Raw genomic sequence first — 25,810 nt, forward strand, 5'->3', positions numbered from 1 at the left:
CTGCATAGTTGATATGCTGCATCCATTTTAATCTTCAGTAATCCTTGCACCTCCTACGTCGTTTTATTATCACTGCCTATTGTACTAATTGTACACCATTCATTGTCCAGTGTCCCAAACAGCTTGATAAATCTGTGAGTATGTGAAAATGTCTGTTTGATCTGTTTTCCTCCCTTTTCCTTTATGTCTGTGTTTGAAGATCCTTCAGATGCTCTAAGTTTGATGTACTTATTACTTTAGAAATTATAAGATAAATTAAATCTACATGGTCCACTTCTTATGTGTGATGGTACTTAAGAAGATACTTTTGATATGTATGTATGATCTGAACAATCCACAAATTCCCAACAGGTCTTATTACATTGTAGAACATTTCAAAAGTGAGCCATGATTCTTAACTTACATTTCCTTTGCTTGGAACATCGTTGAATTTGTCTTCTTGTTGTTCCACTGCATTATTTGTTTCGTCTTTTGTTGATGGAGAAAAGTGACATAAACATTTATATGAATTAACCACAAAAACAGTTATGGAAGACATTATATCATCAATTGTACCAATCTTTCATGCAATATATAAAACATCATAAGCCAGTCCAACGACAAAAAAGTCTCAAAGACTAGTTTTGTCCTTACGTTTTCAAAAGTTGACTGAACCTTTAACAAGTATACTTTAAGACCAGCCTCCATAGTTTGTTCCAAGGCTGGTCAATAAGGACACAGGTATATTATTGTGAAGTGAGTAAAAATAAATGAAAGGACAGGGCTTGTAGGACCATCAGGGCAAAGAACGTCATCAAAACTGAGGACAAAGAACCCTAATTTATCAGCAGCATTCCAACCAGGACTATGTATGCCTGCTTCAATTGTGGTTACTGATTATTGCATGTACTTCAGCAATTGTTCTAGAGTTACAGCGATTGTTTTGACAATAACAAAAAAACCTTGTTAATTACACATTTCAAGTTTTAAATGATTGTTCCTATTAATATCAGAAAACTCACCAGAGATTGGTTTCAGTGATGGTGATGTTGCTGACATTCTCCCTGGTAATATAAAGTCCATCTAAATGAAAATTTCATTCAGACAAGAGAAGACAAAAATAAATATTGTGGAAAATCATACAAACCTGAATGAAACTATATCATGAACCAGAAATCCCAGAAAATTTGCAATGCATTGTTGTATATATTTTTTCATTTAAAGAGTTTGCTGATGTACGTCAACTCAATAAAATTTAATCAGAATTAGAAGATCACAAAATACAAGCTCCATTTGCCATGACATCAACATATTTGTATAATTACATATCACCAAGGATCTTACAATATACAACAAAATGACCCAAATCCAGACCAAACAGCTTTCTGATGTTGGCTAAAAAAGTCAGATGGATGTTTTATATAATAAGGGATATTTTCCTGTTGAGCTTTAGAATAAATTAGATCCATCATTAGCCCTTTAAGAACTGTCACTAAGGAAGGAAGCTCATGGCATTATATTATTGATTGTGAAATATTTTGATAGTTTACAACTTTCCTTTAAAAAATACTTCTATCATATATCGCAAATGATTAGGTAAAATACTGCAGACAGCAAAGATATCATGTGTGACAAGACATAGGTTGTGAAAGTCCCCCAATACAAGAGCATCAATTCTCTGATACATATTTCATCTTCTGACTACTCTATACAGTGTTCCAAATTATTTGAGACCTATGTACAATATTGTACCTCATCACAAAATGAGTGGCAACCAAGAAGTCACTATAAAGGAGTATGAACATACTATGTATGACTCTCATCGATGGTGAATTTCATGAGTAAAATTTGTACACAGTTTTCAAATTTTGACTATTGCTGACATTTACATATGATCCCTGCCAAAACTACTACAAGGATAGTATTCATGAAGGGGTACATACCTACTGTACCAAGTATGAGATTCACTTACACTGTTAATTACTGTATATTGGCCAATGGTGACCTTAAATTTTCTTTACCTAATTTTATAACAAACAGCCAAGAATTCACTACGAACATCTACAAACCAAGCATGATATTCAGCAATGCTATAACTATTAAGTAAGGTTGGTTTGAAATTTTGAATGTTTCAGTTCTTCATTGACATTTGATCTCCACTACAACATACTAAAATATAGGATATAGGAATATAGGATGACCTCTGACCACCACAATAATGAAAACAGCCAACAACGTTCTCAGAGAAGTCTTCATGCAACGCCTTCAATTCCATGATGGTTAATTATGTTTTAGCAGGCATATCTCATACACACACACACACAAGAAACACATATACTTGTTTGCATTTGGTTAAGGAATAAACCAGAAAGCCAAGAGGCTTAGATATTCCATGCCACATTTACAGTGTATCAGAACATTTACTGACTCCCGTGCACAGGCAGTTTTATACTTAATAGGCTGGATCCAAATACCAAGTGTGAAGTTCATCCTAGTTTTACTTTTGAAGCTAATATTGTCACCATGAGTGACATTTAAGTATTCAATATGGTTGAGCCACATACCACGTGTAAAGTTCGTCAAAGCTAACCTTTGACTTCTGGAGTTATCAAAATGACAATAATTTGAAATTTGACATCTACTGACCCCAATGAAAATTTCCAAATAACTAAAGCAACCAAGAACTTACTGAGGGACACCCACATACCAACGATGTGATTCGTCAGGCCCGATTAATTGAGTCTGCTTGTTTATATCGACAGATTTTGCCTCCTGTTGACCTAACTTGACCTTTGACCTCTACCAAAGCTGCTTTATGGAGCACCTAACACCTTAGAATTACATTTATCAATGCTATTGATGTCCAGTAAGTTTGTTTACAATGTTTCCATTTTTTGTCCTAAGGTAAACTCAAATGAAATTTGACATTGCAAATACAGTAAATCAGTCAAGAGCTTTGTAACGGTTATCAACATACAGAGTTTGAAGTTTGTGGACCACACGCTTGGTGAGTTATTGTGTTTACAAACTTGTTTTCTAATAAATTATCTACATCCGAGGACATTTCCCTTTATTCCAACCCCTTGTCTGGACAACGGATGACTATTGTCCACTATTGGTTGATTACTAGTGACACAAATTTATTTTCCCATGTCACCACTTCTGAGGACGAGACATGTACACTCACGCCATCACCACGTCATAGGTTCCTTTTGCCTTGACGAAAGAATCAAGAATAGAGCTAAACTCAAAGAGGAGGGTTAAGCAAAGGAATGTTAAAGACGGCCACATGTCAGTACACAATCTGAAATGAATGACAATAATTTAAAAAAATACAAGATAATGCATCTCACCATCCATTCTCCAGTTGTCACATTTAATGTGTGAATTAAGTTTGCTCCAATGATCCATTCAACTGAAATGAGTATAAGTAGATAACAATAAGACCCTCTCTCAATAAGACTCATTCTCACATATAAATTTCTTCACGATCAAGTAAGTTAATACCACAACGTTTTGCACTAATATAATCTAAACAATTTCCTCCCTCCTGAAGAAATAGCGCACTGATGCAGTTAATTAACTGTGCATAATCCATTTCACTGTAGTAATTTATTTTACTCAGCTGATCATGTTCAATCTACTTTACAGCTCCACAATCATACACACACACACAAAATGTAACACCTTCTTGAATTGCAGTCTTCACACTTCCTTGTGATGATTGCTATCACTGTTAATATGTCTAGTTCTGTATGAAATAAAGTTTTCTGATTTCAGCTTGTCCAAGCTATTATCATAATCTATCTCGCTTAACTGTTGATACAAATAGTACCATTTTGCGGGCTAAAAGCCTTAAGTTACAATTTTTTCAACATGCTGGACAGAGCTACGTTTCTTACCACTATGCACAAGCAGAACTAGAATGAAACAGCTTAACACAAATGTCAGGCAAGATATTGTATCACATACAGAGGAATATCTGTTACATCTAATTACCAAGCTCTTGTTATTTATGAAATTGAATGTATATTACCTGAAATTTTTCGGGATTGTAAGTTATTCAGATCTTTTTCATCTTTCACAGCCACTGGTGGACTTGGTAATAGTAAGCTGAGAAAACAAAAGTAAAATGAACGATAAAATATCTCCCACTTTGCAGATTTTTATTAAGAAATAGAAATAAATACAATTGTTAGATAATTTAAAATAGAAAGAATTACGTAGAGGGCACAGGCCCTTAATTTTCAGGAAAATGCTCAGTTTCCTACAATTATATATTATGATAAGTATTGTATTTTGTAAAGGAGAATTGAGACCAACTCTTGGAATCACCTATTTACACAAGATTTTCATGTTGCTGACCTCAAATCACCTTTGATCTCATGTTAAGTAGGGGGCACCTATTAACCTAGTGTACATTTCACAGATACTATTATAACTATTGAGTAGGCTTGTTACAAGGAATTCAGTTTTGGAACTGGGGAACGAAGATATCTGAGCTCTCCTGATAGTGAGAGCAGTTGAGAACTTACTTTTTAAGAGTAGACCTTTTAACTGGAAATTTTTTAAGAAAAAAAATATATATATAATGATACTTCATACTTTATAATAAGCAGATCAAAAAGACAAATTATGCTTTGTCCACAATAATACTTCTTAGGCACTATGGGTGGAAGGATGAAAAGTATGGACTTTGCCCAATATTACTGGTCATGGGGGGGGGGGGGGTACAGAAAAAAAAGGTTACCAGTTCACCAAATGAGAATGAGCTAAGCTTGTGGGAAGACAGGTGAGCAAGGGGTAGAGTAAATTATGACTAGGTAATCTCGTAGCAGCAGACTGTCAGAAAAATCAATGATGCAGTGAGAAAGCCAAACTTTTTACATGGTTCCCATTGTTCAAAGAAATCAAATGTTTGGAGATTTTTCTGCTGAATGTTCTTCGAATAGCGATTTAGCTCTATAAATCACACATTGCAATAGATCGTTATTTTCAATATCACATAGAACGAAAGCTCTAGTTTGGTTTGCCAACTTTGAATTATCCTCACCGTGCTACTTCAACCTTTTCATTGTTGATAATGAATTTAATGAGATCTTTATAATCTTGTTCAATCAGCTTCTGGTCCCACCGATTCACTTCAATAGCCCTCAGGGTATTCAAAACTCCCAGCGAGACATCAGCCTTCAAGATCAGGGCTTTCTCTGTAATTTTTTCCACAACATCTGAAAGCTTCAGACGTTTGATTGGAATCTGGAGAATAATTCACAGATATTTTAGTATGTCAACCTGAAATCAGTACCCAACAAATTGAAAACATAAACCTAGAAACCTGAAGAGAGACATTAAGATTAACTTTGCTAGTGAAGATATATGAACATTGTAATATGTGCCATGTAGTGCACAAAATCAGCTAAAGATGTCCCATGCATCACAATATCCTAAAGCAACACTAAGGATTGATTAATAGCCAACCTTTGTTTCATACCATTGACGAAATGTGTACTTAACGATACACTGATCTTGTAAATTAAATAGATGGTTCAGCCTTCAGCGTATGATCATGTTGTATTAAAAATGATTCACACATCTCAGAATGATCTGTCACTGTATCATACCTGTAGATCAATTCATATCTTAGTCTGATATATAACCAGAATGAGTACATCGGGTCGATCTTGTACTAAAGATCAAATTTGTTCTCTGGAATGAGAGCTACATTTCAAGAGGTAACATATACTTACATCATCAATATCTCAACATACTAGATTTGAATTTTGTATCCTACAGATTGATGCTGTACTTGACACTGGAAAATTGAACGTTGTATTCATGCACACTTCAGATGATGCATCACAGATATCGGGATATCAGCAGAGGTTTGCTGTGTATTTGAGCTAAGAAAGTTGTATTCACACTTTACCTTTGATCTTGAAGCAAAGGTGAGCATAGAAACCTTTGACCTCAGCAGCAGTCGATTATCTTCAGAGCTGAAGTTGACGGATTCTCTTCTACAGATCTCTTTGACAATGTCCTTGACCTTATGTCCTTTGTAACCATCATACTCAGCAAAACAGAGGCAGATGCAGTTCATGATGTAATCAGGAATCTCGCCATCTCCTGTTTTAAAGTCTCTCATTAGAAAACTGGCAATGACATGAAAGCTGGGAGGACAGATGTGACAAGTGAAGCGCAAGACATAATGAAGATCAGCTGGGTCTATGTTAACCAAGTGTTCTCTGAACAATTGATACTTGTAATGGTGTTCAGTTGATTTGCGACCCCAGAACAGGAGAGCTAAATACTGTGCTGCAAACCACTCTTGGATTAACTTATGAAGGAATTTAACCTGTAAAGAGACATATTTTGCAGCTTTTCCTTTCTGTAAAGGTTTTGATTTTTTCTCTTTCGATTCCAATATTGGTTTACTCTCTGATTGACTGACAGATGCTGAGAGATCAGGATCAGGGGATGCCCCTCTCTTCATCTCTGAAGTAACATTAGATGTGTTCAGTGACTCATCACTGATGGAATCAGTCTGGGGAGTTCCACTGCCTGAGTCAGTCTGAAGATTCCTATCAGTGGAATTAAATGGAGTTCCTTCCTCAACAACAAGTATCCCAGAATCTATCCATGCACTGCTATTAGTGACACTTCTATCCACAAAGTCTTTCTGCCAAAACAATTGTTGGTTTCCTTTACAGAGGCCATTAAATGCAAGTTCCTCCAATGTAATGTATGTTTTCTGGCCAGACAGATGACTATGTTTGTCTTCCTCATCCTGCATAGGACACAGAATGTCTACAATGGCCTTCACAAAAGGAGTAACCCTGTCAAGCTGAACCTTGTGTGACTTTCATAATCTATCAATGTTATGTACTAACAGCACAAAGAGTAGTGGAACATTACAAAGATCAAGAATAAATGGAACATTATCAATCAATTCCTTTACTTCTTCTTGCCTTTTTTGATCATCAGAGAAGACTTTTTCAATGTATTCATTCCTCTCATCCTCACCAAAGCTTCCTATCTTCAACATTGGACCTTGAGGTAGATGCTTGGCATAGTCTGTCCTAGCTGTGATTATAACAATGCAGTTGGACAGTTTCTCCTTTGTCATTACTCTCGTGACCTCTGAGGGACTTCCATCTTTGGTTACACCATTGTATTCCTCTAACCCATCCAATATGAGGTAGACTTTCTTCTTATCACTGTTAAGCATAGACTCAATATCCTCTTCTGTGATGGGAATGCCTTCACGGATGTAGAACATCTTGATAGCTTGAATAATTGTCATGTCATCAACAATTTTCAAGGGCAGATAGATGACCATGGGGATATCCATAAGCTTTCCACAACACCAGTCATAGGCCAACTGAGAGGAGAGCATTGTCTTGCCGGAGCCTGGCTGTCCTTCCAGAATGATTCGAGTCTCTGCTTTTAGTCTTTCATCAGTAAAGATATCTAGGTAGTGCAGCTTACATTTTCGGTCAACTTCTCTGCTAGATATTTTTGAACCAGAATTTGTTAAGACTAAGCGGCTGGCAATAAAGAGATCATTAGATTTCCATTGACAAGACTTCATCCAGGGGACAGGAGTCATTGTTTCAAACCAACTCTTCATCTTCTGTTGTAAGCATTTCAGGAATAAACTCTCTTTGTCTTTAAAACAAGGAAACAGAAAGCACAGTTCAATTTATATTGAAACAAGTTAAAATGTTACACAGTTTATGACAATATAAAGAATATCTACCATACTGAAAATTAAGTGTGCTTTGATATCAATAGTTTGGGCAATCTCGTAACACTGTATCTTTGGTAACATTTCTTAACAACTACAGTAGTATAATCTTCAAATGTAAAGGAAACTCACTCCTAACACAAACTAAGACACTGTCATTGCTCAAACATGCTAGTCAGTTTAAAAATTACTCAATAAATACAAACAGCAATAACAATATTTATTTAATAACATATATAGTGCCATACATCAAGACTTGAATTGGAAACGCAGATGTTATTATAATCCATTCATACCATCAGATACTGTTCTCTATCTGTAATTTATTTTGAAAGACACTACTGTACATGTACCACTATTGAAAAATCCAAATTTAAAGATTAATTTTCTTTTATTTAGAGACAAACATTGCACAATGATTGCTGTCATTAATGGAAAGAATTGATACTGTCCTTATTTATTTGTCACTGATCAAGTAGGACTCCTCCATAATTAGGAACATTGTTTAATTGTGAAGTCATTTGAGTACACTGCAAACTGCAGCTTCCTGGGACACGACTAAATCATTTCCAAAGGATTAATATCATAACCTTAATTTTACAGGAGAAAGAGCTGCTGGTAAAGTCACTGTATTACATCACAGATTACACAGTAGAAAAATGCACTCATCATAATAAAGTGAAAACCTGCATTATTATATTTCTCAACAACATACAATGCTATGAAGCTGTGAGTTGCATCAATGTGCTTCAGTTCAAAACATATTTTGACATCTCATTCTTCATTATCTCTAAAATATCCTGTAATCCACACATATGATTTTTAGATAATGAGTGCATTTTGTGTGTTTAACTGTTCTCGAGCTATGAAGTCTTAAGTCAGGAATGTTCCTTAAAACTGGCACAACACTTGTACCAGTGGAGTGTAAAGTTTGTAACATACACATGAATTTACAATACCTTCATCTTGTGCCTTGGTTTTGTCAGAGAGTATCAGGGACTGGTATTCGTGTATCTTAGCTACTGCCTGGAGAAGACGATATTCCTCTAAAGGTGTTTCTAATTTGCTGACATCAGAAGGATTAATGATACCCATCTCATCAATTGTCAGGAGGAAGGAGAGTCCTGGATTCTGACTGGAGATAACTGTGTTCTTGTTCTCATCTGTAACTTCAAAGTTTTCACACAGTTTCTCTGTTATGGAAAATGGCAAATGAGCAGAGAGGCCGGCGAGGAATCTATCATATTCAGTCTCTTGATCTGAAATGTTTAAGGTAAACATCAAGTTGAGGTTTCCAGTGTTGTGGAATATCCACAGAGATGTACAGGCATGCTGATTGCATAATACACATCATAGCACAAGGTGATATTTGCCAACTTATACATACTGTACAAACAGTACGATATTTTGTTGTACACATCTTGGTTTCCAGCATCTAGAATAAATCACCACCTGTGTTGTATATTGCATAAAGGAGAATCTTTCTGGGTGGGGGGGGGGGTATGAGGAGGGAGGTGGTAGGGTGAGCTGGCAGATGATAGTCTATCACTATCTATATAGAGGTTTTGCTATATCATGGAAAATATGAATGATCGTTGAGCTATACTTTATGAAGATCAAGACCTCTCTTAATTGCATTTTGAAAGTGCAAGAGGTGAATCAAAATACAAAATTACAAAGAAGGCAATTGATTAGGGGCCTACCTCTTAGCTTCATGTATGTCTCTGTTAATAAGTGAGTATGGTTGATCTTCAGCTCAGTGAGTGCATCAGTTAATCGATTCACATTTGAAGGGTGTATGTATCCTCTTTCTTCAAGGGCAAGCAAACAGTTTTTTGAGTGCAAGGGACTTGTAATAATGGTCTGCACTTGATCAGGTGGTAGTGAAAAGTAGTGGCCTAAATTCCCACAGTCAGTTTGGGTTAGCTTTAAAGAAAGTTCTTCTTTCAGTTGGCTGAAGGTGAAGATGGATGCCTATGGAAGAGAGAAACAACAATCAATCCAATGAGTTAGTTATTCTTTGCCAACTAATCACATCAATAACTTTCATTTTAGACTAGCCTTGGTAAGAAGATTTTTGAGATGTGACAATGTTTGAGATGTAACCAACAGCTCATCTGAGACTTGAACTTCTCTTGAGCTCCACATAAGAGAGTAAGATTCTGGTTTCTCGCACAGAAGATCAACATACTAAATGAAGTCAAAGCAGCAACTGACCTCTGACCTCTGATCGGCTTAATGGGATATACTGTACATCACATATATTGTAAGGAAGGAAAGAAAATCTACAAAACCACATCTAAAGTGAACTGTGTTCTCCCATTTGTTTCTAAAACTTATTGATATTTAGGTGAACTGACCTATGACCTCTATCTAATAAGAAAGTAAGAAAGTTATTGTAGATGTACATTATTTAGGGTATAGTTGTTAACAGACATTTCAATGCACACAGTGTAATGTGCAAAAGTAATTACTGATCTATTCTACTTTACAGAATGATTTAAGGACAAACAATATGTATATCCTTCATTATGTACAGTGCTTTAAAGCCAATTCCAACAAACAAAATATCGTTAAAAGAGCACTAGCTATCTGCTCACTGAAAGAAGACCTTTCAAACTTGATATGATTTCACAATTGTATAATATATAGTACTTTCAAAGCAAACAATATCTTTGCAACAGTTCAATCTAAGCTGTTTGACTTTTGTATCTCCATTGTCAAATCAAGGTTTTACTGCCAGGTCAGGGGGAAACTGTAAGACACTTCTGGCTACTGGTGGTATTACTGGTCACATTTGCACAGAGCTCTCTAAACTTCAGATGCCTAACTTCCTTTGTTTATTGCTTTACTGCTTGCAAGCATTTCTGGAACCAGTAGGTCAGGTGGTTACAGCAAAACTGTGGTTGACACCTAGATGTAACCTTCTTTCAGATGAGATGTAACCACAGATGATTAATGCACCAAATTAAGCCATAATTGCCTCATAATTTGTGGCTGAAATGCTTTGAGGCTACAAAACATTACATTCTGTAAACGATTCCATGTAGTACCAAGAGAAAATATGTCAAGAGCATTGCTCAAGCAATGTGGCAGAAGAAGCAAAACACCATGACGCTGTCAAGTATTACAATATCTTAATACATAGAGGTATTGAGATGTATAGGGCTTTATTGTTATTAAGTGTACATAGTCTACACTGCACATTTGTGACGTTTTACAAATTTATGAAGGTTTTGGTCCTGTTGGGATGTCATCTACAGTTAACATGCTTTAATGTGTGTACAGAGGACTGTACTGTAGCCATTGTCTGTCATTTTCTAACAAAACTAATCTAGAACGTCCTCCAAGTTGCTTTGGTGTATGTGCAGGGCTGTAGCCACAGTCTGTTCAAAAACATGAAATCTTATATGGCACAATGCAGTTAGAATGATGGAATTGATAGACACATTTTGCATCTAACCCCTGACCCAAAGAAATTATCCAAGGGGGGACATCAGACTCCCTCTCCCACTTCAAACTCTGTCTAGATGGCATTGTCAACTGCATGTGTAAAGTTTAAGAAACTGGCTGGAGTCTTGAATATTTTGGTGTTTAGGCATCACATGCAGACACAGAAATACACCCACACAAATACACCTACAGTACTGTACAGGCAAACTTGAAATTTAATATAGGTTCTAATGCTTTCAGCATAGGAACTTAATAAGACACCAAAATGGCAAACTACAATAAGGGTTTGATGAAATAACTGGTTGCGAATCAAGACATTGCATAAATTTCAAGGCTTTCACATATTTTGTCCCTGCTGACCTCAAATGGCCTATGACCACAACCGAAAGATAAAGAGTTCACCTAATCAATTGAGGGATATTCATGTGCTAGACTACAGTGAGACCCATCCATGTTTCTCTTTCATACTGTATCATTTTGACAAGAATTTCCCATTTTTGACCTTCATGAAAGCAGGATTCATATCACTAAACAAGAGCCCAAAGGCACTATGGTTCCTTGCTTATAAGGACTTTAGAAACACTATCCTAAAATTGTTATTTCAGGGTTTAATGTACACACACAATATCATTGCCATAAATATCACAAATCAATGATTGGTCCTTTTGAGAATCAGTTGACTTTTGTTAGATTTGTTTATATAAACTTGCAGAATCATCCTAACTTTACTTAATAACTTTGGTTGCACAGGAGTCAACCCATGGACATTTAAAATATGGCCACACAAATTCAAAAATTCAACAACAAAAAACTAATACAGGTCACTGGAGGCACTATTCCAAGGTCATGTGAAGTCAACAGAGGTCCACCTCTCAAAACCGCATGAAGGTCACACAGGGGTCAACCATAGACACTTTTGATCAGTTTGGAGATTGAGTTTTTGACCCTTGTTGACCTTGGATGACATGACCATTATGTTTGGAAACGATCGCTTACCCTTTACGCAACTAGTCCAAAAAAAAACATATTTAACCCATAATTGACCTTTGGTGACCTTGGATTACATAACGGTTATTTTGGAAAATGTGCCCCTTCATTCACAACTGGTCCCAATATAACAGCTATTTTATATTTTGTAATTGGAAATTGTTGCAAAAATTGGCATGAGTGGGCAGATTTTTTGCCCATAAGCGACCTTGGATGACATGACTGTTTTTATTAAAAAGTTCCCCTCATTGATGTGCACATTCTCGCATAATTGTTATGCACTCCAATGTACACACACAATGTTATTGCTAAAAAGGTATCAAATCCAACCTCTGGGGCCTCATAACTTAAGAACCGTTTTGTCTATAGAACACAGAGCTCTATAAAATATTGACAAACTGTTTTTCTTTGCCCTGTATCTCCTATTAAAAATTAGCATATATTTTATATAAAAACCTTAACCTCTGATTAACTTTACACCCGAAGGTCGCACACGGGTCAACCCATGGACAATTTTGATCGGAAGACCATTTGAGATCTGAATATGGCCACAAGAATTCAAATAACCAAAGAAACTAACACAGGTCACCAGAGGTCAACAGAAGGTTGAAGCTGTCACAAAGATGACTAATGGATTACAATAGCGTAACTCAGACATTTTGTTCTCAAGCTATTGCAGAAATACTAGTTTTTGACCCCTAATTGACCTTTGATGACCTTGGATCACACGACTGTTATGGTTGAAACGATCCCCTACCCCATTTACAACTAGTTCTAAAACAAACATGTCACACCCTGTCAATGGGAGTTATTGCTTTGTTTATTATTTGGCTTTTTGGTCCTAACTGACCTTTGGTGACCTTTACAAGCAGCGAAAACAATAGGGCCCACCTTCTCACTATGGCGAATCTAAATACCAAGTTTGATATCAGTTCAACTTTTCCTTGTTGAGTTACAGTGCACCCAAGCAGGTGTTACAGACACACACATATGCCAAGCTGACTACATAGGCTCCTTTTGCTAAAGCAAGGAACCAAAAACACTGTGATTCATATCTACATGACATCCACCTGCTAAGTTTGACATCCATTCAATTTTCCTTGTTGGGCTACTATATTTTAATTGGCTTGACATTGTGACTTCTGCTGACCTCAAATGACCCTCCACTATATATATGAGAAATCATCTACTCAATATTAGTTATCCACATACTAGTAGTAAACAATCCATCCATCCATTATTCCATCCATCCATGTTTCATATTTTGAGATATCATGTACTGTATACCGTAGGGCTACTAAGGAATATGCTGCAGCCTTGGTCACATTGCATGTAAACTGTACAGTTAAATGTGAGTAGATCATTGCAGCAGCTGATCAAACTCAAATGGTAAATGTAAGTGATGGTGCTGATCATACTGATTTTGGTTTAACAAAATTTAGGCAGGCAATAAAGCAGACATTCATTGCTTGTGATCATTAGCCCCATTGTTTGCTTTAAAGAGGAGCACACTGTTCCCTTTGTGGTCTCTGGCAGGCTTTACCACAAGCTCTGTTATGACTTGTTTGTTAGAGGAATTTTTTTTTTAGTAAAAAATGGGGGCCAGTCCTTCCTGTCATATCATCTTTTGTCTTTGTATTTCACTATTAAGCCTTGCCATGTGATGAATTGTAGTTTCTGTGATAGAGTGCTTGAAACATTGGCCCTTCCTGCCAGAAAATTTGAATCTAAGGACCAACCTACATCAAGACGTGACGTCAGTGCATCACATTGGTCACACTCGATCAGATCTCACTCTTAAGCTTGGCCTTGATACTTTACACAGGAGTGTGTATAGACTTCGCATATGCCTGTGAATAAAAAAGATCTCACTCTACGCTTGGCCTTGATTCACTACACAGGAATGTGTACATCACAGGGAAATTTCCATCTACACCCTATTTTGCTTCAGCAATTTTAACTTTCCTGGCTACAGTGTAGCTTGCTAATGATAGCGTCCCTGCAGCCTTCCCCACCCCCCCCCCACCCCAACGAAGTGAAGCAATGACGTCACCGTCGATCTCCAATGTTCAAATCATATTATATTAAGTTGGCGCAAGGTTAAAAAATTCACTTCTCCTGAATCATAGGATGAAAACATCCCAAACATCCCTAGGACTGTGGCGATGATAATTCCAAATCCAGTACTCATAGGTCAGGCTTTGTTTCGTTCTTGATTAAGTCTTTATAGTTATTTCATGTTCTGTGTAATCTCTGGAGGAATAAGTTAAAGGTATGGGAAGACAGTCTGCCTACTTCCTGGAGAATTTGTGACCAAGGCTTAAGTAAAATCTTGTCTCTACGGTGGGGAAAATGATTTCTCTCAAAGCTTCTTTGTTTTTCTTTAAATTTCTATAAAACATTCAAGTTTGCAAGCAACTCTACCATTCACCAAGACACTCCAAGCTGTCATGCATGTGCAGTAGAGACAAGCTAGAAAACTGTAAGAAATTAGTTACATTAATTTCAATACAGGTAAAGAGTTCATCTTTTAACTTTGCCCCAAACCCCTAAGGAGCCTAGTCAGTTTAATTGTGCCTACCTTCTGTATATTACCTGTGAATGTATGCATTATGCAGGTTAGTTCTGTGATAACAATGTGCACACAGAGTAGCAGCCCTCATTAAGTGTAATTTGAATTAATTAGTTTATTGATCTCCTGTGATGGCAGAATGCACAAAGAATGAATTTATTATTTAGGAATTAATACCTGTAACAGCTATAGTGAGTCTACAGGTACAGTTATTACTAAATTGTAATGTGTGTAAATTCTGTATCATTTTAACTGAACATTGTTTAATAGCTGTTTACAGGGTTGATTATGGCACTTACATTCCCTCAGCCATAATGTGCGTATGGTTAAGTCCTAACCTACATTGAATTAATGTGAGAGAATTGAAAGTGCTTCAGGTTATTGGTCCATTGAGAAACAACATTGGGATATTTATAAGTTTTATTATGTATTGCTGTGATTATGTCGAGCTTTACCCGTCACTCTAATGCACTCACATTTATTTTTCAGTTGGTATAAGTGTCGCCTATTCGAGCTATGTTTAGATCCCATGATGCAATGCTACACTTTTACTAGTTGCCATGGTGACAGGCACAGGCCTAGGTACATGCAGCCTAAACAAAGGTGTTTGTTGCCATGGCAACCTGTTGTCTAAGTCAGAAGTTGCAAATGGGCCAAAGTGGTTAAAGTGCTACTTGTTGTTACTATTACTAGATGAGGGATTTCCCCGTTAGAGTTTACTGAAAAATTTCCCGCTCCTGAACTTGACAGTCATTTGTTGCTGTTAATTAGCTACAAAATTCATCATAAATTTGATTTTTCTTTCTTGACCTATAACTATGGGCTTCTGTTGGGCACACAACATCTTGTCAGGAGTGATTATAGCTAAGTATTGTGTGTTCATGTACGGGTATTTTAAAGGGCATGTTTTCATGGACTGCAGGGACATAAGTTTTTCTGAGCGAGTTTTCAAGACTTGTTAAATCCTAGTAATAATACTGTATTAAGGGTCTACACAGTTTATATAATGAAAGAAATTTCAGAGGATTTTGGCATTTATTCGCCCAGTACTGTATGTATGTGTTGCTATGAGAGGCTTTGCTACTTCAATCCTATTAACAATTTCTTCTCATTTTTTCTCTAAGTTCATTCATATTATAACAAAATAGCAATATGTGTGATATAAGGAGATGTTCCTATGTACCGAACCCAAATATGTTTCTATTGGAGGTCTACACAGTTTTTTATAAAGCAAGAAATTTCAGAGGGTTTTGAAAATTATTCGCCCTGTACTGTATGTATGTGTTGCTATGCGAGGTTTTGCTACTTCAATCCTATTAAAAATTTCTTCTCATTTTTTCTCTAAATTCATTCATATTGCAACAAAACAGCAATAAGTGTGCTCTTAGGAGATGTTCGTATGCACCGAACCCAAATATGTTTCTAATTGGAGGTCTACATTGTTTTTTATAATGCAAGAAATTTCAGAGGATTTTGACAATTATTTGCCCTGTACTGTATGTATGTGTTGCTATGAGAGGTTTTGCTACTTCAGTCCTATTAACACTTTCTTCTCATTTTTTTCTCTAAATTCATTCATATTGCCACAAAATAGCAATAAGTGTGCTCTTAGGAGATGTTCGTATGCACCGAACCCAAATATGTTTCTATTGGAGGTCTACACAGTTTTTTATAATGCAAGAAATTTCAGAGGATTTTGGAATTTATTCGCCCTGTGCTGTATGTATGTGTTGCTATGTCAGGTTTTGCTGCTTCAATCCTATTAAAATTTTCTTCTCATTTTTTCTCTAAATTTATTCATATTGCCACAAAATAGCAATAAGTGTGCTCTTAGGAGATGTTCGCATTCACCGAACCCAAATATGTTTCTATTGGAGCTCTACACAGATTTTTATAATGCAAGTAATTTCAGAGGATTTTGGAATTTATTCACCCTGTGCTGTATGTATGTAATTGCTATCAGAAGTTTTGCTGCTTCAATCTTATAAAAATTCTAGTCCCAAATTTCATATTATTTCCAAGACTCGCAAAAGCAGTACAAATAAACGTAATCTACAGAAGTGTTCGCAGTCACTGATACCTAACTTGGTAGTTTTTCTAGCCTATTTTCATTATTCTAGATGTAAAATAAAATTCCTGTTTACTTGTTTACACTATCCTACTGTACTTACTGTGCTGTATACAGTCAGTGTTCCTTCATCTGTTGCTATAAACATAAACCTGTTTACATCGTTTATCCTGATTCTAAGCAACCACTCATCAATAACTAGGAAAGTAAACAATTTATGATTCTCAGAGAGAGAGTAAACAACAACACCAGCAGGGAGATACCTACATGATACAAACACCAGACCAAACTCACTGCTTACAGTGATACTGAATGCATATGAGTAGCCTGTTGTAATGTATTCATGTAACATCACTCCCTCCATGTTGTATCTAATGGCTATACCCTTGTATGCAGATATAAACAGATTATCGCCATAAACTGTTATATCTGTAAGATAATCACCTACTAATCCTTCCAAGGTGATTGTCTTGATTTTATTTAAACTAAAATCAAACACAATCACCTCGTTAGAAGACAAACCAATAAATATCTCCCCCTCTCTGACAGTCATACAATTGGCTTCTCCATCGCGTAACAGATCACTGTATGTGGGTATGTCGTCTGTCTTGATATTGAAGACTTCCAACTGATCACCACACACAGTGACTATACGAGAATCATCCAAGAATGAAACATAACGAGGCCGCCATCTTGAAGGATTCTTAAATTCTTTAGAATAAAACCGAGTTATAAATGGCGACGAAGAATCAGGAATACTTAATGCAAACAGGTCTATGAATGATGTCCTTGTGTCTTCGTTGTGACCGCTAACAGCAACTTTGGTAGAATCCAACGTCATATCACGCAGCTGCCAGTCGCCTTCACCGGTAAACCTGGGCAACTGCGTACGATGAACTCTATTATATACAAGGCAAAAAAAAGTACAATATTAGGTTAAGTTTACAAGGCCGTGTCCATGGTAACGGAGAATGTTGTCAGACACTATGCATATAGTCGCTGGAGAATGTACGTTTTCATAACAAAAGCAAGAAAATAACGGAAGCTGAAGCACCCTCCCCCCAAAGTGTTAATACTAAATAATAAACAAAAAATAAAGAAATAAACAAACAACTAAACAAACTCACGGATCGTATATTTGCGAACATGTTGAGAGGAATTTCGCCCTTTACACGAGCTCTGGGATATGGAAATAGCTATTTACACGATTGAGTGTATCAATTCATATGACATACATATAAGCGATTGGCCCGTAAGACGGGTTTCGTCGAGCACCCGGATCACGGGTGAACATTATGCTGTGATTTATTAATTATTAAAATTAACAAACAAACAATAAAATAATTTTGGATCAATGAGACGCGAGGGCTTAATAAGGTTTCTCAGAAACTTGGCATATCCGCTGGTGATTATGTGTATTATATTCTCAGACTGAACTCCTCCCCGTGCAAATTAAGAAAGAACGTAAAAAAGAATTAACAGGAAAAATTTACAGAACCTGATCGAAGCCCCCCCCCCCCCTACCAATTCAGAATAAATTGTAAACAACTATCAATAAATAAGCAAACAATTACACTAACGGATCGAGTTTGTTGAGAGAATTTTCGCTCTAAACACGAGCTATAAGATAAGGAGATACATGTTTACACGATTGAGTGTATTAATTCATATGACAGTATATAATAGGCGATTGACCCGTAAGACGGGTTGTCGTCGAGCGCCCAGATCACGGGCGTACATTGTGCTGAAAAGTAACAACACATGGAAACGATCGATGAAATATTATGATATAATACAATATCTTTCTTACCCGCCCGTTCCCTATATGGAGTATACTATAGCTGTTTACACGATTGAGTGTATCAATGCATACTCATAGGACATGCAGTATAATAAGCGACATGGCCCGTAAAACGGGCTTTCGTTGAGCACCCGTATCACGGGTGAACAATATGCTGTGATTTCTTAGTTTAAAATTAAGTAAATATAATTGTGGATCAATGAGGCGCGAGGGCTTAAATAGGTTACTCAGAAACTAGGCATATATAGCCGCTGGTGATTATGCATATATTCTCAGCTGGCTGACCCCTCCCCGTGCAAATTAAGAAAAGAACGTAAAAAAAGTAAAACAATTAATTTATATACTAGCTGTTGACCCCAAATATGTTATATATTCAAATATGCCGGTCACCTTTGGTCAAAATTCTTAGTTTTAATTGCAACCAAGGAAGTTTTCCTCACTCGGATTTTCAGTCATCTTGTGTGTTACTTAAAAATGTATGAGAACAATTTTGAGAGTAAAAACCTGAAGGAAAGTATATTTTGAATACTTATAGCAATTTTAGCGTGCTGTAATTTGGGGCATGCATATACTGACTATACCGGTCCCGACCTTTACGGACCTTAATTCTCCAAAAAGCTTGCAGTTGTCTGCAGCATGCATAGCAATATCGCTCTATTGATCATTCTTCCTCTGTTGAGAGAGTCCTTTAATTAATTAATTTCGGGTGGGAAGATACTGGTCCCCTGGCCAACTATCAGAAGTACAACACCTAACAGAAAAGAACTGATCCAGGACCTCTGCACAATTTTGCAAACATACACAAAGGGCGAAAGTTTTTAAATCGATGGCGCTATACCAATGTAAATAAAGCGGAAATGTAAAAATAGATGGCGGGCTTCCACAATTCATTATCAAATCAAGTTTTACACTCTACAAAGCGACCGCAAGGTGCTTTTCGCATTAGGGGACGTCATCTTCTTATCAAAGATAGGTTAAATTGTAAGGATATATCATATAGAAAGTGCATTTCCATGAACAAAAGGACCCCTTTCCTACGCTTATATCCTTCACAAAGAAGCACATCCAGAAGGGAATTTCAAATATTACGAGTATTGTAGTGAATTACCAAAATTGATGATATTGCCCGTGTACGACGTTAATCTGTTCTCTGAGCTCCAAACCCGAAATGAGAACCACAAAAGATAGATTTATGGAAAGGGTCATGCGAAAAGTTCCTCTGGTTCAATATAATATGGATATTTCAAAGACATTTAATGGTTGTATATGGCATGAGAAATGCCTAAAGCTAAATTATACTTTCGTTTAAAATATCTACAGCTCTTCATTGTTCACTAATCAAATCAAATCATACAAATACCTCATTTATACGACAAACTACATTAACCCTACTTTAATGGTACGTTAATAATACACATGGCTAATCATTCATAGATAAACCTGGCTTTTATCCGTATGACATCTATTCAATAAGATCAATAATAAAAGTAAAATGATACATTAATGTTTGAACGGAAACTCTAGTCTACGAGGATCACACGGAGTATACATTCAATCAATCAAGGGGAGCGGTGGGGCAATCACACCTACTTCAGGCTGGTTTTACACCCCTTGAGGGATGTTGGAGCGGTGCGGTTTGTCTCTTATTTAGTATTTCAGCACTTGATTGTGTTCACGAATATCGAATCGGGATTACAATTAAATGAAACCACTTATTTATTTGTACCCTTAATGTAAAAGTACTTCATTTCTCTCACATTTATTATTATTATGCTTCCAAGTCTCTGCGAAGGAATTTCTCACACTTTAACAGCTTCCGGTGAATTCGTCACCCCCCCCCCCACCAGGGGTTTAAACAAATTCCAGTGATATAAAACAAAATCGCTCTGAAAAGTAATATGTGTGTGTGTATCAAAGCGCTATTCGAGAACAAGAATATCCAAACCTACACAGATCCAGGACACCAGGGCTAAAAACACATCGCCAGGAATGGTCCTCTTGAAAAGAAATAACACCGCGGCGTAAATATTCTGGTAAGGCGGATCCCAACGAAAATAAAATAACCTTGCGCCTATCCGCCAAAGACAACGTTTAAAAAAAAAATCACTTTCTTACATCTCTTCGTACACCCACCAAAATGGTAAGTAAAGCGATTTGGGGGGCGGGGGGGGGGGGGGGCTGTGGCTGGGGCTGTTGCTCTTTGCTATACGCCACTTAAATATTTCAAAACGCTTCAATGTCTGAGGGCTTGGCCCTCTAAACCCCGCCGGGCCTCTTTCTAGTATATTTGACTATTAAGCAGTTAACATGATGATTCTTTTAATGTAAATCAATGAACCAGTTATCGAGATCCCGATGTTTGTTTGACCGCTCAGATATTTTCTGCAGACGCCGATAAATCGCTCGCAAAAAAAAAACAGAGGGGAACGTTAAATTAACATGTGATTTACCGTCATGTCTATGTCTAAGCTAGTGAAGTTAAACAAAGCTGCCAGTATCTAAGTCTTGTTTGATATTCTTCTCTATCGTGAGGTTTCCTTCAAGATATATGCTGTCGGGAAACGATGCTTTGAAAAAGAGCTTATTGCCGCCAATGTCACATGAATAACTCACAAGAGAGTGAAAACGGCTGTTTACATTTATTAGCAAATGCACTGCCTGTAACTATGAAATGTATCTCAACAGAACAACCTAACACACACACACACACGCAAACTATAAGACTTACCTTTGAATTTCAAAAAATATAAATTTCGCATTTTTCCTCATTATTTCTAATATTCATATTACACAGCCTCAAATACGAGAGCGCAACCCTCTTGCTTCATTATGAAGAGAGATAAAGAATTTAAAATCAGATTTACGGCCGCATTAATGAATACTGAGATTTCACCAGTGAGTAATACTATATTTATAGGTCTGTGTGCTAAGTATACCTGTTTGTTTCTACACACGGGTGAGTCCTGAATGTATCAGTGACGTTAGCGTCTTATATAGAATGACCTTTGACCTCATAAAAAGCAATATATTTGTACTGACCCAGGTGAATGTACTTACAAATTATGAAGTTCATTTAAGTTGCACCTCTGGAGTGATGGTGTTTACATGATTCCACTTTAAATACATAATGATTCTTGCACTCACTAATATGGATCTCTATACCACACATTCAGCCCATTCAAGTTTCAATATTTGTGGCACTGTCACAACAACATTATCAGACTTTGACCACTATTGACCTGACATGATCTTTGACCCCAACATAACAAAATGCTTTGTTTGTACTCACTACGGTAAAGTGTCTTACAACGTATGCTTTTAAGCTTGAAGGTATGTTTATATAAAGATTATGTGTTATTATTATTATTACAAGGTTTTAATTTTTGGACCTCATTAGAACATAATAAGTTTCTTGAACTAGCTTAGATGGATTCACATACGACGTATGAATTTCATCTGAACTTTAATTTAGAGTTTTTACAAGGTTTACAGACTGTAACCTGTGTTGAACTCGAGTGATCTTTAATCTCCATATAAAACAACAAATTATTGTCCTCATTAAAGTAATTACACACACCAAGTATTAAGTCCATCCGAGCTTGGCTTATGGCTAGAAGTTTAACGACGTTGTCCTTATTTCTTGAGTTATCTTGTTTATAAAGTGTTCAGACTTTGACATCAGTTGACGTCGTATGTCTATTTGCATCCACCAATTTCAATTGGGTTCTTTTACTAACTTAAAGACAAATCCATTTACAATGCATCAACTTCGGCCATCATATACTTTTTGAGTTTTTGTGTTTACAAACAGTGTCGCATACACTAAGACGCAACCGCACAAATAACGACATCACCATCAACCAAATTCCAATTATGCCCCCGCCAATTTAATGAAAATAGAACGGAGGAACAAATTAACCGTAGCATCGCTGAAAGGAACATATATTCATGACATATTATATATATTATAATATATTCATGACATATTAGAATGAAGCATTCGTTTAGTCGGAGATGGGAGTAACCTTCAGTCTATACAGATGGGGAACTTAAGACGGCAAAGTGGGATTCGGGTCACATTTAAGGCAATTGATTTAAGGCGGGTTACTAAATAGGGTATTACTTACGGTGTGATGGTGGGCTGGATCATATTGTCCATCTTCTGACAGATATCTCAAAAGTTCACACGATCCTGCTCAACTGAACCGAAATAATAGTACTTAATTAAAGGTTCATACTAATCATATAACACAAGTGCAAAATGTTTCTGTCTTTTGTTTAAGTAAGCAGTATTGCACCTTTAACATATACTGATTTGAAAACTATATATATATATAAATATGTCTAACATACGCACAGCGTTGTTGTTCTATGTAGACATGTTCAAAAGGCTACTTTCGGAACACACAATTTGGATCCAAGGTTTCATTGATGTTAAGAAATATACAGCATAAAATTAGTGCGTCCCAGAAATGATTGAATCTTTGGAAGAATTAATGTGTTGAACTAAGTACAGTCAAATTAGATTATATTAAGTAGAAATATCATTTTTTATAAATGTACCTCAAATACAGATTCAAAGGGTATATTAAATAACTAGTATGATGTACATAAACAAAATAGTGTAACACTAAGAAGTATTGATGCAAACATGTTAGTTCTCCCATTAATATTTCCAATAATGAACTAATTATTTTACGAGTTGACAATAGGTCTACATTGCAAGAGCATCAAGAGGAGTCTACAGTTTTCCAACTGAATTGAGGTTGACCACTCACTAGGAGTTAATGCTTTTATTATGGAGTGATGTAAGCTACAGAAATAAGGCTATAATAACTTCACGCTTAAACCTGATATACTAATGTCAATCCAGTCAAAGAATATTCCCATAGCTGAACTGAAGTTCATTGTCTAAAATAATTACTGGAAATCTTAATTCATCACAAAATTTGATGAACTTATCTGGCAACAGTTCTACATTGTTTGTGTTTCTCCATGCACAATGTACGAAAACAAAAGAATAAATAAGTAGACAATTTATGAAGTGTAATGATGTTAGTTAACATTATATATCAGGAATATAAAGCTTGGAACTTGGAATGATCAGGAAGTTGTTAACCTACACTTCATGTAGTACAAACGGTTTATAGGTATAAATGGTTTACATTGAAATAACCATATCTAACGTTAGAAACATTATATTAAGATGATGGTCTCAGTTAATTAATAATATAGACTGTCTTTCTCTTTAAGCTTATGTGTCACTGTCACAGTATACCCGCTACCGGAGTACCCCATAACGCTACCTTCTAAACCATAGCCGTTGACATATATAATACTGATAACTGTGTACTGATGTAATACACACAGAGAAAAGGTAACACTTACATTGAAAGCCACTCTAATTCACTAGTGTGATGTTGCCGTGTGAACCAAGGATCATTTGAATCCTTCTTCGTCAACTTAAAACACACCCGAGCTGAAAATAATCACGAATAGTACCTTGATGTAACCCGAAGAGGAGGAAGTTACCCCAATGTAGTAAGAACGACGTTATGGAAATACGATGAATAGAAATGAGTTGTGAGAGTGGCAATATGAAAGTAGATTATTACACTGAACAGCACTGTACATATCAATACTGATATCGCGTGAATGATAAACAACGCCCATTGTACACGTACGAGATTGTGCTTTGATCTCTACAGTTGAGTTCAAAGGTTCATTTGTACACGTACACGGAAACCAGCAGATTTATGGTATGTATATTCAAGTCAACTAGTGTAGATTTTCCTTTCCTGTGTTTCCCCTTTCAAAATTCAGTTTCACAGTAGAATGGGTATATGATATTTATTGTGTAGCCACACGACTATGGCAAGCCATATGGGACAAACACCGTATAATATATCCGCGTACTAATACGAAAATACGCGTATTAATTCGAATATATACGCGAATTACTTCAGACAATTGGCATGTCCTATAGCTTTCACAAACGAGTTTAGAGTGATATCACATTGTAGCCTCTTCAGGGCAATACATGAGAGACAACAGCATGATTTAATACGTGCATATACGCGAATACACATATTTACTGGAATTAGTGTGTGTACATATTCCAATTAATCCTCATATGTATTCGAATTAATACGTGTTTGTATTCGAATTAATACACGGATATATGATTGGCAAATAATATGCATATATGTTCGAATATATACGCGTATGTATTTTAATAAATACTCGGATATATTATGCGGTGTTTGTCCCAAATGGCTTGCCATATTGCTGACCCTGTGGGACAAATATACCATATTATGTACCCATATTAAATCGAATATATACATGGATTCTTGATTAGCCAATCAGAAGGTCGATTTATATGGTTGTATTAAATCGAATATATACACGTATAATTTCGAATGTATACGCGTATTAATTCAAATGTATACACGTATTATCATCTGATTTATTTCGTGTGTATATTCGAATTAATACGTTCATATATGTGATTTAAAGCAACCATATAAATCGACTATCTGATTGGGCTTATCAAATATTCGTGTATATATTCGAATTAATACGGGTACATAATATGGTATATTTGTCCCACAGGGTCAGCCTTAAATGGGAACACAATTCCCATATATCTAGTCACTACTCGAAAAGTCTACACACCCAGCCAAAAATGTACCCTAATTTTACCTCGGTAAACTATGGTAAATGTGTGGTAAAAGGGGTAAATGTGTGGTAAAATTGTGGTAAAATAAACTGCGGTACATTTACCGCAGTTTTACCATGGTATTACCGCGGTAAAAGTATGGTAAAAGTGCGGTACATTTACTGTGGTAAATTTACCGCAGTTTTACCATGGTATTACCGCGGTAAAAGTAGGGAAAAAGTGCGGTACATTTACTGCGGTAAATTTACCACAGTTTTACTATGGTATTACCGCGGTAAAAGTGCGGTACATTTACTACGGTAAATTTACCACAGTTTTACCATGGTATTACCGCGGTAAAAGTGCGGTACATTTACTACGGTAAATTTACCACAGTTTTACCATGGTATTACCGCGGTAAAAGAAGGGTAAAAGTGTGGTACATTTACTACGGTAAATTTACCGCAGTTTTACCATGGTAGTATACCGCGGTAAAAGTAGGGGAAAAGTGTGGTACATTTACTACGGTAAATTTACCATAGCTT

General features: G+C 36.3%; 3 protein-coding genes and 1 long non-coding RNA gene across 14 annotated transcripts in view; 1 reads left to right on the forward strand and 3 right to left on the reverse strand.

Moving 5' to 3' along the window:
• LOC139977162 (uncharacterized) overlaps nt 1-25,810 on the reverse strand; it is a 293,518-nt gene that overhangs the window by 23,412 nt on the left and 244,296 nt on the right. Inside the window, exons 23-25 of one of the 11 annotated variants that reach the window (XM_071986345.1) lie at nt 3,333-3,394; nt 1,002-1,062; nt 404-468 (exon numbers count right to left, since the gene is read on the reverse strand). The exons of the other annotated variants lie outside the window; for them this stretch is intronic. Coding sequence (XP_071842446.1) covers nt 404-468; nt 1,002-1,062; nt 3,333-3,394 — 188 coding nt within the window. The remainder of the gene's footprint in view (nt 1-403; nt 469-1,001; nt 1,063-3,332; nt 3,395-25,810) is intronic. 11 annotated transcript variants of the gene reach the window in all.
• Nucleotides 4,821-6,769, reverse strand: LOC139977197 (uncharacterized). Its single transcript, XM_071986440.1, has 2 exons — nt 5,906-6,769; nt 4,821-5,235 (listed from the first exon to the last, which is right to left on the reverse strand). The coding sequence occupies exons 1-2, from the start codon at nt 6,767-6,769 to the stop codon at nt 5,029-5,031; spliced, it is 1,071 nt and encodes a 356-aa protein (XP_071842541.1). The 3' UTR covers nt 4,821-5,028.
• Nucleotides 6,839-24,361, reverse strand: LOC139977186 (uncharacterized). Its single transcript, XM_071986425.1, has 6 exons — nt 23,993-24,361; nt 22,732-22,804; nt 16,907-17,702; nt 9,427-9,697; nt 8,683-8,982; nt 6,839-7,644 (listed from the first exon to the last, which is right to left on the reverse strand). Exons 2-6 carry the CDS (start codon nt 22,761-22,763, stop codon nt 6,839-6,841), a joined length of 2,205 nt encoding a protein of 734 aa, XP_071842526.1. The 5' UTR covers nt 22,764-22,804; nt 23,993-24,361.
• Nucleotides 24,280-25,810, forward strand: part of LOC139977218 (uncharacterized) — a 262,539-nt gene continuing 261,008 nt past the window's right edge. Inside the window, exon 1 of the long non-coding RNA XR_011796478.1 lies at nt 24,280-24,363. This is a non-coding gene — a long non-coding RNA (uncharacterized lncRNA). The remainder of the gene's footprint in view (nt 24,364-25,810) is intronic.

Source organism: Apostichopus japonicus, chromosome 12 (assembly GCF_037975245.1).
Source record: "Apostichopus japonicus isolate 1M-3 chromosome 12, ASM3797524v1, whole genome shotgun sequence".
Taxonomy (NCBI): domain Eukaryota; kingdom Metazoa; phylum Echinodermata; class Holothuroidea; order Aspidochirotida; family Stichopodidae; genus Apostichopus; species Apostichopus japonicus.